General features: G+C 40.6%; 1 protein-coding gene across 1 annotated transcript in view; it reads right to left on the bottom strand.

Moving 5' to 3' along the window:
• The window catches only part of RIOK2 (RIO kinase 2), a 69,629-nt gene that overhangs the window by 26,452 nt on the left and 28,881 nt on the right, over nt 1-14,296 (bottom strand). The window contains exon 5 of the mRNA XM_053701511.1: nt 3,545-3,633. Coding sequence (XP_053557486.1) covers nt 3,545-3,633 — 89 coding nt within the window. The remainder of the gene's footprint in view (nt 1-3,544; nt 3,634-14,296) is intronic.

Raw genomic sequence — 14,296 nt, forward strand, 5'->3', positions numbered from 1 at the left:
CAAGAATTACAGAAAATAAAAAAAACTAAGATTACAGAAAATAAAAAATAAAATTACAAAATTTTAAATAAATTACACCTAATCCCTATGAAAATAAAAAAGCCCCCCAAAATAAAAACACCCCCTAATCTAATCAACTACCAGTAGCCCTTAAAATGACTTTTTGCAGGGCATTGCCCCAAGATAATCAGCTCTTTTACCTGTAAAAAAAAAAAAAAAAAAAAAAAAAAGGACAATACTCACCCCCCCCTCAACATTACAACCCACCACCCACACACCCAACCCTACTCTAAAACCCACCCAATCCCCCCTTAAAAAAAAACTAACACTACCCCCTTGAAGATCACCCTACCTTGAGCCGTCTTCACCCAGCCGGGCACAAGTGGACCTCCAGACCGGCAGAAGTCTTCATCCAATCCAGCCAGAAGAGGACCTCCAGAAGTCTTCATCCAGGCGGCATCTTCTATCTTCTTCCATCCGGAGCGGAGCGGGTCCATCTTGAAGACATCCGACGCGGAGCATCCTCTTCAATCCGACAGCGACTGAAGAATGAAGGGTCCTTTAAGTGACGTCATCCAAGATGGCGTCCCTTCTTCAAGATGGACCCGCTCCGCTCCGGATGGAAGAAGATAGAAGATGCCGTCTGGATGAAGACTACTGCCGGTCTGGAGGTCCTCTTCTGGCTGGATCGGATGAAGACTTCTGCCGGTCTGGAGGTCCACTTGTGCCCGGCTGGGTGAAGACGGCTCAAGGTAGGGTGATCTTCAAGGGGGTAGTGTTAGGTGTTAGTTTATTTTTGCAGGCATTTTCAGGAGTTAAGGTGCTCCCATACTCAGCACAAGGCCTGCTACGGCTGCCTTTTATGGCGAGGTAAAAATGGAGTAAGATTTCTCCATTTTCGCCACGTAAGACCTTGCGCTGGATATTGGATACCGATTTACGACGCGGTCCCATGTTAGCCTATGGGAGTAATAATTGCAAGCAACGGGTGAAATATACGCGCGTAACTTGTATGCTACGCCGTATATGTAATACCAAAATCGAGTAAAATCTGGCGGCGGAGGATTTTGCGGGCGACGCTGCATATGTAATGGAGGTCCAGGTCAGAAAAGATAAAAAAAAACCTAAAAAAAAAAACCCCATGTAGGAATTCTGCAAATTACTGTACTGCTGCGATTAATTCCTAAAAGAAAATATAAACTTTGTAAAATTTGTATTTAAGTTTTGGTTAAATTTTGTTAAAGGAAAATAAAAGCTCAGTAAATAATCCTAAACAAAAGGGCAAATATGTGATTTAATTAAAAAAATATAGAAATAAAAATTTCTTGCTGTTAATTTCACAGATAAAATAAACCGAATTCTGAAGGCAAAGATGTGTTAGACACAAAAACAGAATCTGCAACCTACTAATTAAATTTAGATTCTAAATGAAGTAAAGAAGCTGATGGTATCAACAGAAATAACTTAACAAGTAAAAGGGAAACATTTTTAAAAGTATGCGCTATCTGAATCATGAAACGTGACTTCAAAAAGCAAAAATAATTTCCACAGCTCACAATTGTGGGTTACTGCACCTAGTGTCAATGGTAATCCTCTTTTTTTTATCCCTCTAGCACAAAGGGGAGTTAAGAGCTCTGTTAGATCCCTCCTTCCTCAGACTAAACTGTACTTTAAAGTGATTGTAAAGTTATGCACTTTAAGACATAGTATATAAAATGATTCTTAAACACAGTTGCACTTTCATTAATTACTGATTACCGTTTAGTTATGGCAAACATCCTGCTGTTCCACTGCCTGCATCTCATACTGTATTTAGTTGACCGATGATGAATCTGGTTTCATCCAATCGTTGCGTGCCCCATAAGCTGCACACCAAATGAGGCATGCAACGATTGGATGAAACCAAATGAGGCATGCAACGATTGGATGAGGCCAGAATAGTCATGAATAAACTAAATATAGTATGAGATGCAGGTGGAGGAATGGCTGGGTGTTTGCCATAACTAAACGGTAATTATTTTACAAAGGAACGGTCTTTTAAAAAAAATGAATGAATGTGCACCTGTTTTTAAGATTAATTGTATATACTATGTCTTAAAGTGCATAACTTTACAATTACTTTAAGTGCAGTACCTGCTTTTTAAGTTACATATTTTATTCATGATTCAGATAGAGTATACACTTTTAAACAACTTTGTACTTTACTTTTATTATCTAATTTGCTTTATTGTTTTGGTATCCTTTGTTGAAAAGTATACCTAAGAAGGCTCAGGAGTGGGTAGATAGCTGCCGATTGGTGACTGCACTTATATGCTTCTTGCCATTGGTTAACCAATGTATTCAGTTAGCTCCCAGTAGTGCATTAATGCTCTTTCAACAAAGGATACCAAGAGAATGAAGTGCATTTGATAATAGAAGTAAATTGGAAAGTTATTTAAAAATGTATTCTCTATAAGAATCAAAGAAAAATGTGTGTTTCGTGTCCCTTTACCATTGTATTTTTACAGCCACACAAAACTTTAAAGTAAGCTCATACAGTACCAAAAATTTCTTTAATTTTAGTAACACATTTGGTACTTTGCAACCACAGTATGAGAACTAAATCATTAACTATGAACTTACGCTTTAATTCTATTATCACAGTCGCACTATACCAAAAGTGCTCATAAAATTAAACACGTTTGGAACACTGTGATTGCAATATTAGAAGTAAGCCTATTCAGTACAGTTTGAACTTACTTTAAAGATGTGAGACTGTAGTGGCTTACAAAATATAGTGCAATGTTTTAAAAAAACAACAACACTATTATAAAACTAAAAACCTGTGGCTATTGTCTTTTTCCATGAGAGTAACATGTAAAACAATGGGAAAATGTATGTTATAAACAATACACACTAGCTTTGGTGAACATTTTCACTTACCTGGCTCACCCACCCCTTTCAGTGGTGAGATGAGCAATTATAAGACATCTTCTGCATTTTCTGTGAAACTTATTTGCATAGAGATTATTTAAACTATTGCAAAACAGAAACAATTTTATATTTACGGCACGCACATTATATGTTGTGTAAACATGTCTTGAAAAATTGTCCCTCCACACTGCTGATATTTGTATTTACTGACAATGTACTGGGAATCCTTAAAGGCAGTAAGCCATATACTTTCCTATGGCCACTTGTCTGTACAGCGAGCGTCAGCCCACTTTTATCTATCATTTTGCCTGCCCTAAGCTGTGCAAGACTGAAATGAGCATTGGGCCCTAAATAATAATAGTGTAACAAGATTAAATTACCATTTTTGGTTCAGAACCTGGGTAGCGCTTCCTGATTGGTAGCTACATTTAGACACCAATCAGCAAGCGCTACCCAGGAGGGCGGCCTCCTAAGCTTCCATTCTTGCTTTTTCAAATAAAGATACCAAGAGAACTAAGAACAATTGATAATAGGAGTACATTAGAAAATTGCATGCTGTATCTGAATCATGAAAGTTTCATTTTGACTAGTCAATTCCTTTAATTAGAAAAGCAAAATGTCAAGTACTTACAATGGATATCCATTTATTAGCTCCATGACCACTGCATGTCTATTGTAATCATAAGGTTTCGGAACAGGGAACCCTCTGTCATAAAGAGCCTGCAAATTACACAAGTATGAATTATAAACGTAGAAAATGGACAAAACACAAATAATTTAAAATCACGTTTTGAGATCAAGGAAACAATTACTTTGTCTTAAAATGCATAAATCTGAAAGAAACCTTTTGCAATGGTTAAAATATTTCTTCTTTTTAATCTTGATAATAGTAAAAAAACAAAAATAAATGCTTCTTTTCATAAAATGTACTAACAAAAGTAAAAAGTGTAGTTAATACTTTTTAAAGGGACACTGAACACAAATTTTTTCTTTCGTGATTCAGATAGAGCAGGCAATTTTAAGCAACCTTCTATTTTACTCCTATTATCAATTTTTCTTCGTTCTCTTGGTATCTTTATTTAAAAAGCAGAATGTAAAGCTTAGTAGTCAGCCCAATTTAGGTTCAGCACCCTGGATAATTCTTGCTTATTGGTGGCTACAATTAGCAAAACCAATAAGCAAGCATAATGGGCCAGCTCATAAGCTTTACATTTTGCTTTTTAAATAAAGATAGCAAGAGAATGAAGAAAAATTGAAATTGGGTTTAAAGCACTGGAAAAGATTGTGATCACTTCCAGATGCTTTCAGGGTATTGCAGTGATGCCTCGATGTTGAGGCATCATGCAATATCCTTTTTTAGGCAATCGATACAGAGAGGGGCGGGTGGGGTATTCCAGAGAAGCATTTACAACCATTTGTACCATAATTGCATGATGTGTTTGTAAATCATTTCAGTGAGAAACCTAGTTTGTGAAAAAGTGAACAATTTTTTTTATTTGATCGCATTTGGCGAAGAAATGGTGGCATGAAATATACCAAAATAGGCCTAGATCAATACTTTGGGTTGTTTACTAAAATAAAATATATACATGTGAAGGGATATTCAGGGATTCCTGACAGATATCAGTGTTACAATGTAACTATTGCTAATTTTGGAAAAAAGAAAAATTGCTTTGGAAATAGCAAAGTGCTACTTGTATTTATTGAACTATAAAACTTGTAAAAAAAAGTAAAGAACATGTAAACATTGGGTATTTCTAAACTCAGGAGAAAATTTAGAAACTATTTAGCATGGTTGTTTTTGGTGGTTGTAGATGTGTAAAAAAATTTGGGGGTCAAAGTTAGATAAAGTGTGTTTTTTCCCCATTTTTTTATATCTATCTATCTATTGGGTACTTATAGAGCGCAAACTAATCACCCGTGAGGGTCTCAAGGCGCTAAGGGAAAGCAGATAGGAGGGGGAAGGGGATGGGCGTCCAGTCGAAGAGCCAGGTTTTGAGGTCCTTTCTAAACTTTGTAAGGGAGGTGGTTTGTCTGAGGTGCAGCGGGAGGGTGTTCCATGTCTTTGCTGCTATGTGGGAGAAGGATCTTCCGCCCACTGTGGATTTGCTGATGCGGGGGATGACTGCAAGTGCTTGGTCGGCCGATCGTAGTTGTCTGGCGGGGGTGTAGAAATTTATGCGGTGGTTTATGTATTCGGGTCCGATGTTGTGTAGGGCCTTGAACACGTGGATAAGGAGCTTGAAGGTGATTCTCCTGTTGATGGGGAGCCAGTGAAGGTTCCTTAGGTGTTCTGTGATGTGGCATTGGAGAGGGATGTCGAGGATGAGTCTGGCTGAGGCGTTCTGGATACGTTGGAGTCTCTTTTGAAGTTTGATGGTGGAGCTGGCTTAGAGTACGTTGCCGTAGTCCAACTGGCTGCTGACAAGGGTGTGGGTGACTGTTTTCCTAGTTTCTGTAGGGATCCACTTGAAGATTTTTCGTAGCAGGTGGAGAATGTGGAAGCATGTTGAGGTGATGGCATTGATTTGTTGGTTCATGAAGAGTGATGAGTCCAGGATGAAGCCTAGATTTCGTGCGTGGTCGGTTGGGGTTGGAGGGTGACCGAGGGCTGTGGGCCACCAGGAGTCATCCCATGCGGATTTATTGGGTCAGAGGAGGACGACTTCGGTTTTGTCTGTGTTCAGTTTGAGCCGGTTGTCATTCATTCATGCGGCGACTGCTGTCAGGCCTTTGTGGATGTTCTTTTTGGAGGTGGTGGGATCTCGGTGAGTGAGATGATTAACTGGGTGTCGTCGGCATAGGAGACGATGTTGAGGTTGTGGCGTGTCGGACGATGGCTGCGAGAGGGGCCATGTAGATGTTGAAGAGGGTGGGGCTCAGTGAAGTGCCTTGCGGTACACCACAGTTGACTGGTGTGGGTTTGGAGGCGAAGGGAGGAAGTCTGACTTTCTGGGTCCTGCCTGTGAGGAAGGAAGTGATCCATTCCAGGGCTTTGCTGCGTATGCCGGCGTCGTGTAGGCGGGTGCGGAGGGTGTTGTGGTCGACTGTGTCAAAGGCTGCTGAGAGGTCTAGGAGGATCAGGACGGCAGTTTCTCCTCGGTCGAGCATGGCGCGGATGTAATCTGTGGCAGTGAGGAGGGCGGTCTTGGTGCTGTGGTTGCTTCTGATGCCAGATTGGGAGTGGTCCAGGGTGTGGTTGGCCTCAATGTGGTCAATAAGTTGCGAGTTGATGGACTTCTCTATGACTTTGGCCGGGAAGGGGAGTAGATAGATGGGGCGGTAGTTATTCGGGTCTGTGGGGTCTGCTGAGGGTTTCTTCAGCAGGGGTTTCAGTTCTGCGTGCTTCCAGACATCCGGGAAGGTGCCGGTTTTGATAGAGCAGTTGATGGTGCGGCAGAGTTCAGGGGTGATGGTGTTGCTTGCTTTGTTGAATATGTGATGACGGCATGGGTCAGAGGGTGCGCCGGAGTGGATGGATTTCATGATTCGTAGGGTGTCCTCTGTGGTGAGGGGGCAAATTTGGGAGGGGTGTCGTTGGGTGTAGGGGAGTGAGTGGTGGAGGTTGAGATATGAGGTGTGAAACTGTTAGATGTCGAGGATCTTGCGGTGGAAGTGGGCAGCGAGGGTATTGCAGAGGTCCTGGGAGGGTGGGATGTTGGTGGTGTCGCTGTTGGGTTTAGAGAATTCCTTGATGACTGAGAACAACTCCTTGCTGTTGTGTGCGTTAGAGTTGATTCTGTCTTGGAAAGCTTTTTTTTGGAGGTTTTTATGAGGTGGTGGTGGGTGGTGATTGCTTCCTTAATGGCAGATTTCTCCAGAAGGGTATGGCTGGATCTCCAGGTTTTTTCCAATCATCTGCAGTGGCGTTTGGAGTCCTGAAGGGCCGGGGTGAACCAGCTGGCCTTGTTGGTGGTTTGGCGGCTGGACGGTTTTTTGAGGGGGGCGTGGATGTTAGAGCAGTCTGTAATCCAGAGGTGGAGGTTGCGGGCGGAGGCGTTGGCATCTGTGGAAGTAGATGGGGAGGATTTGTTTAGGGTGCGGTGTAGTTGGTCGTGGGTGATGTTGTTCCAGTTTCTGCGGGGCGGGTGGTACTGTTGGAGGTGGGTGGTCGGTTTGTTGAAGGAGAAGTGTATGCAGTGGTGGTCAGTCCAGAGGAGTTTGGTGATGTTATTGACTGAGATGTGGATGCCTGAGGTGATTGGGTCGAGGGTGTGGCTGGCTGAGTGGGTTGGGTAATTTACAAGTTGCTTCAGTCCGATGGTTCCGAGGTTTTCCAGGAGGGTGGAGGTGTTGTGATCGTTGGGGTTATCAAGATGGAAGTTGAGGTCACCGAGGAGGATGTAGTCCGTTGAGGCAAGGGCATGGGGTGCGATGTGGTCGGTGATGGAGCAACAGAAGGCGGGGCGAGGTCCGGGAGGTCTGTAGATGAGTGTTCCGCGGAGGGTGGTGTTGGGGTTGACCTGGATCTTGAAGTGTAGGTGTTCTAGGCCTGGCGAGTGGTCGTCGGAGCTGGTTGCGACTTGGATGGTGCGTTTGTGGATTATGGCGATGCCTCCTCCAGGTCAGTTGCTGCGGTCTTTGTGGCAGATCTTGTAGCCTTCGGGTATTGCAGTGGCGATGTACGGCGCTGATGTGGGGTTTAGCCAGGTTTCGGTAAGGAAGGCGACGTCTGGGGAGGTGGAGTCTAGCAGGTTCCAGATTTCGAGGGCGTGCTTGTGGATGGAGCAGGTGTTGAGGAGGATGCAATTGAGGTAATTGCGGTTGTTTTTGGGAGGGTTTGTTGGCTGGGTTGTGGTCCGGAGGGAGGGGAAGGAGCAGTTGCGGCAGGTAAAAGGTCCAAAGGTGTTGGTCGGGGATGCGTGGTGGCAGGCGGACGATCTACCGGTGTTGAGCGCGTGGAGGGTGCTGGCGTCGTAGTGGCGTTGTTTATAGCCACCTTAAATGGCTGCCAAGATCCGCCCACTGATGACATCACGGTCTGCATCTAGGCACTCTGCTGAATAGCATTGAGAGACTGTTGAATCCAACTAGTGAGCCTTTTGTGATTGGACACCGTATGCAGCCCAGATCATGATGTCATCAGTGGGATGAGCTTGGCATCCATTTCAAAGTGTCCAGAAACAATATTTATTTTTAAAAATAACTTTTTAACCGTTCCTGCTGCATGATATAGAATAGGATGCAGGAGGCTATTTGCAGCCTAATCTAAAGGTAAAACTTTAAGATGACTAAGGTGTAGACTGTCCCTTTAAAAATCTAAAATGACAATACATGAAAAATTACACTGGCACAAGTTGCATTCTAAGAAGATATGTTGAAAAGAAAAGTTAAAAACTGAACAATGGTTGTGAAACAATAATAAAAAAACAAATAGCTTTCTACATACTTCATTTCCTAAAATGAACAGAAGTGAACACGTGTTTGATAAAATTGGAGACTTTATAAACATATATAGACAGGGGAATCGATCAATCTCCTTATTGTATAAGACACTCCTGGCCAAGCAGGGCCAATTAAATATAGATCAATTGTCAGCCTATTGGTCAAAATATTTTGAAGAGAGTAATTATGATAATATTAAGAAAGGCCTTTTGTGGATGACCACGGCCCCTTTACATTCCACATGGAAAGAATAACATTTAAAGCTCCTCAATAATACTTATATCTCACCAAAGAGACTTGCTAAATGGAATATAGGCCATGTAGGTTGTTGCTATAAATGTTCTAGTCCGGGGGATGATTTGCTTCACTGCTTTTGGTTTTGCCCTAAAATACAACAACTCTGGCAGAAAGTTAACTGCTGGTTAAACAAGTATTTATTAAGTTTCCCTCCTCTTACGCCAAACAGAATCTTTTTGCTTTACACAGAGGATCGGAATCAGGGTACCATTAATACTATAATTTTACTGGTCCGTAATTTAATTTTGAGAAACTGGAAGAGTAAAAATGTTCCCCCATTTTGGGCATTTATTGAAGCAGTCAAATCACAAATTATTTTTGAACAACATAATATAATACATGTGCAGAAGAGACAAATCCAAAGTTTCTTTAATAACTGGTTGGGGATCATTCAATCATTTCCTATCTCCACACAATACATATTAACTAAAAAGTTCCATAAATCGGAATATTTTGAGGGTCTTATATTAAGAGATTTATTTCCAATTTCTTGGTATTAAACCTGGTACTGGAGTTACCGAGCTTAGACTAGTCTTGAGGGGTTGAGGGGGAGAGGAGAGAGGGTAGGTTTTTTTTTTTTTTTTCATAATATGACTTTTCTGTCTTAATCTCCTGGAACATATATACATCTAACTCATGCAAAGTATGTTGTCATGATTCTATGTTTACCTTTTAAATTATGACCTGTAAAAATTGTTTGAAGGAAAGTAAAAAAAAAAAAAAGGGGAAATAAAATTCCAGTAGTCTATGTCTAGAATCAAGAGAACCACTCTGGGGCAAAACCTAATGTTGTACAAAGTATAGGATGTTATAATTATACCTATCGATTGTAGATTTCTTTTTCTTTTTTTTCTTCCTTTTTTTTGATTTGTTTTTTTATGTTATGCTGTATCTGGCCCTGCGTGGCGCAACAACCATAATGTGATTTACTTTTGTTCTTTATGGCACATACTGCTGGTTATAAATAAAAGTTAAAAAAAAAAAAAAAAAAAAAGAAGTGAACACGTGTACTCCCAGAGTTTAGCTTTCAGTAGGATCATAGAGCAAGAAAACATAAAATTGTATTCTGAGAATTCTCATGACCTGATTTCCTCAGATTTCCTTTACTTGAGCTGTATGAAATGGGTTTGTGGTTAGCTAATTTGTTCAAACCAATAAAAGAAGCCAAAGACATTTGAGTCTGAAAGCGAACAGCTAATAATGTTTCCTTATTCGAATCCAGACACATCCAGTAAAGCAGGTTACCATTTTTTTTTTAAATTCATACTGGAATTTGTTTTTAAACTTGTAGTCTCATCTACTACGGGCTTATCACAAAGTCACACTAAGTGACAAAACGGAAACAGAATCAGTTATAGGCTTGTTTTTACACTATGAAGAACAATTTATACTATATTTTTATATTTAATGTGATAAAAAAGTCAAAATAACCTTATTTTAATTGTAAAGAAGTTTTGTTGGTTTTTACTATTAGACCACTGATTTGTCTTCAGGGAACTCTAGATCTTAAATAGAAATCCAAATAGCAGTGAGCTGGGTGCACTCGTGGAGATCAATGGCTGCTGTAGGAACCAACTGAGGCAGATGACTGGCTGATCCATTCATATCTATTTGTAATTAAAGCACTTGTGCAAGGTGCATTCTTTTACATTTTTTTTTTATATAAAAATGTCATGCCTGTAGGAAATAGCCTTTTATTCAGGTGTCAGTACTGACACACACACACACACACACACACGTGTCAATGGAGATGAATACATTTTTCACATCACTCTGGGCTGGTGTGTTTTAGTAACTGCTTCTTTTTCAAAGTTATCATAATTGTGTTATGATTTTTTTTGAGATAGGTGAAGCAGTAATCACATCATTATGTGTGTAAGATCCCTGTACCTCCCCTGACTGTGAGGTGAAACGGAGGTAACAGGAACAGCTAGGAAACTTTTCTCTAACTGTGATTAAAGTGAAGGTAAACGTTGGTGAATGAAAGCCCGTTTTTAAAAAAACATAATTTATGTAAGAACTTACCTGATAAATTCATTTCTTTCATATTAGCAAGAGTCCATGAGCTAGTGACGTATGGGATATACATTCCTACCAGGAGGGGCAAAGTTTCCCAAACCTCAAAATGCCTATAAATACACCCCTCACCACACCCACAAATCAGTTTAACGAATAGCCAAGAAGTGGGGTGATAAGAAAAAAGTGCGAAAGCATAAAAAATAAGGAATTGGAATAATTGTGCTTTATACAAAAAAATCATAACCACCACAAAAAAGGGTGGGCCTCATGGACTCTTGCTAATATGAAAGAAATGAATTTATCAGGTAAGTTCTTACATAAATTATGTTTTCTTTCATGTCATTAGCAAGAGTCCATGAGCTAGTGACGTATGGGATAATGACTACCCAAGATGTGGATCTTTCCACGCAAGAGTCACTAGAGAGGGAGGGATAAAATAAAGACAGCCAATTCCTGCTGAAAATAATCCACACCCAAAATAAAGTTTAAATGAAAACATAAGCAGAAGATTCAAACTGAAACAGCTGCCTGAAGTACTTTTCTAACAAAAACTGCTTCAGAAGAAGAAAACACATCAAAATGGTAGAATTTAGTAAAAGTATGCAAAGAAGACCAAGTTGCTGCTTTGCAAATCTGATCAACCGAAGCTTCATTCCTAAACGCCCAGGAAGTAGAAACTGACCTAGTAGAATGAGCTGTAATCCTCTGAGGCGGAGTTTTACCCGACTCAACATAGGCATGATGAATTAAAGATTTCAACCAAGATGCCAAAGAAATGGCAGAAGCTTTCTGGCCTTTTCTAGAACCGGAAAAGATGACAAATAGACTAGAAGTCTTTCGGAAATATAATATTTCAAAGCTCTAACAACATCCAAAGAATGCAATGATTTCTCCTTAGAATTCTTAGGATTAGGGCATAATGAAGGAACTACAATTTCTCTACTAATGTTGTTGGAATTCACAACCTTAGGTAAAAATTTAAAAGAAGTTCGCAACACCGCCTTATCCTGATGAAAAATCAGAAAAGGAGACTCACAAGAAAGAGCAGACAATTCAGAGACTATTCTGGCAGAAGAGATGGCCAAAAGGAACAAAACTTTCCAAGAAAGTAATTTAACGTCTAATGAATACATAGGTTCAAACGGAGGAGCTTGAAGAGCCCCCAGAACCAAATTCAAACTCCAAGGAGGAGAAATTGACTTAATGACAGGTTTTATACGAACCAAGGCTTGTACAAAACAATGAATATCAGGAAGATTAGCAATCTTTCTGTGAAAAAGAACAGAAAGAGCAGAGATTTGACCTTTCAAGGAACTTGCGGACAAACCTTTATCTAAACCATCCTGAAGAAACTGTAAAATTCTCGGAATTCTAAAAGAATGCCAGGAAAAATGATGAGAAAGACACCAAGAAATATAAGTCTTCCAGACTCTATAATATATCTCTCTAGATACAGATTTACGAGCCTGTAACATAGTATTAATCACAGAGTCAGAGAAACCTCTTTGACCAAGAATCAAGCGTTCAATCTCCATACCTTTAAATTTAAGGATTTGAGATCCTGATGGAATAAAGGACCTTGTGACAGAAGGTCTGGTCTTAACGGAAGAGTCCACGGTTGGCAAGAGGCCATCCGGACAAGATCCGCATACCAAAACCTGTGAGGCCATGCTGGAGCTACCAGCAGAACAAACGAGCATTCCTTCAGAATCTTGGAGATTACTCTTGGAAGAAGAACTAGAGGCGGAAAGATATAGGCAGGATGATACTTCCAAGGAAGTGATAATGTATCCACTGCCTCCGCCTGAGGATCCCGGGATCTGGACAGATACCTGGGAAGTTTCTTGTTTAGATGAGAAGCCATCAGATCTATTTCTGGAAGTTCCCACATTTGAACAATCTGAAGAAATACCTCTGGGTGAAGAGACCATTCGCCCGGATGCAACGTTTGGCGACTGAGATAATCCGCTTCCTAATTGTCTATTCCTGGAATATGAACCGCAGAGATTAGACAGGAGCTGGATTCTGCCCAAACCAGAATTCGAGATACTTCTTTCATAGCCAGAGGACTGTGAGTCCCTCCTTGATGATTGATGTATGCCAAAGTTGTGACATTGTCTGTCTGAAAACAAATGAACGATTCTCTCTTCAGAAGAGGCCAAGACTGAAGAGCTCTGAAAATTGCACGGACTTCCAAAATATTGATCGGTAATCTCACCTCCTGAGATTCCCAAACCCCTTGTGCTGTCAGAGACCCCCACACAGCTCCCCAACCTGTAAGACTTGCATCTGTTGAAATTACAGTCCAGGTCGGAAGAACAAAAGAAGCCCCCTGAACTAAACGATGGTGATCTGTCCACCACGTCAGAGAGTGTCGTACAATCGGTTTTAAAGATATTAATTGAGATATCTTTGTGTAATCCCTGCACCATTGGTTCAGCATACAGAGCTGAAGAGGTCGCATGTGAAAACGAGCAAAGGGGATCGCGTCCGATGCAGCAGTCATAAGACCTAGAATTTCCATGCATAAGGCTACCGAAGGGAATGATTGTGACTGAAGGTTTCGACAAGCTGAAATCAATTTTAGACGTCTCTTGTCTGTCAAAGACAGAGTCATGGACACTGAATCTATCTGGAAACCCAAAAAGGTTACCCTTGTCTGAGGAATCAATGAACTTTTTAGTGAATTGATCCTCCAACCATGATTTTGAAGAAACAACAAAAGTCGATTCGTATGAAATTCTGCTAAATGTGAAGACTGAGCAAGTACCAAGATATCGTCCAAATAAGGAAATACCACAATACCCTGTTCTCTGATTACAGATAGAAGGGCACCGAGAACCTTTGTAAAAATTCTTGGAGCTGTTGCTAGGCCAAACGGCAGAGCCACAAACTGGTAATGCTTGTCTAGGAAAGAGAATCTCAGAAACTGATAGTGAGCTGGATGAATCGGAATATGCAGATATGCATCCTGTAAATCTATTGTAGACATATAATGCCCTTGCTGAACAAAAGGCAGGATAGTCCTTACAGTTACCATTTTGAATGTTGGTATCCTTACATAACGATTCAATATTTTTAGATCCAGAACTGGTCTGAAGGAATTCTCCTTCTTTGGTACAATGAAGAGATTCGAATAAAACCCCAGCCCCTGTTCCAAAACTGGAACTGGCAAAATTACTCCAGCCAACTCTAGATCTGAAACACATTTCAGAAATGCTTGAGCTTTCGCTGGGTTTACTGGGACACGGGAAAGAAAAAAATCTCTTTGCAGGAGGTCTTATCTTGAAACCAATTCTGTACCCTTCTGAAATAATGTTCTGAATCCAAAGATTGTGAACAGAATTTATCCAAATTTCTTTGAAAAAACGTAATCTGCCCCCTACCAGCTGAGCTGGAATGAGTGCCGCACCTTCATGTGGACTTAGAAGCTGGCTTTGCTTTTCTAGAAGGCTTGGATTTATTCCAGACTGGAGATGGTTTCCAAACTGAAACTGCTCCTGAGGATGAAGGATCAGGCTTTTGTTCTTTGTTGAAACGAAAGGAACGAAAACGATTATTAGCCCTGTTTTTACCCTTAGATTTTTTATCCTGTGGTAAAAAAGTTCCTTTCCCACCAGTAACAGTTGAGATAATAGAATCCAACTGAGAACCAAATAATTTATTACCCTGGAAAGAAAGG

This window comes from Bombina bombina, chromosome 2 (genome assembly GCF_027579735.1).
Source record: "Bombina bombina isolate aBomBom1 chromosome 2, aBomBom1.pri, whole genome shotgun sequence".
Classification (NCBI taxonomy): domain Eukaryota; kingdom Metazoa; phylum Chordata; class Amphibia; order Anura; family Bombinatoridae; genus Bombina; species Bombina bombina.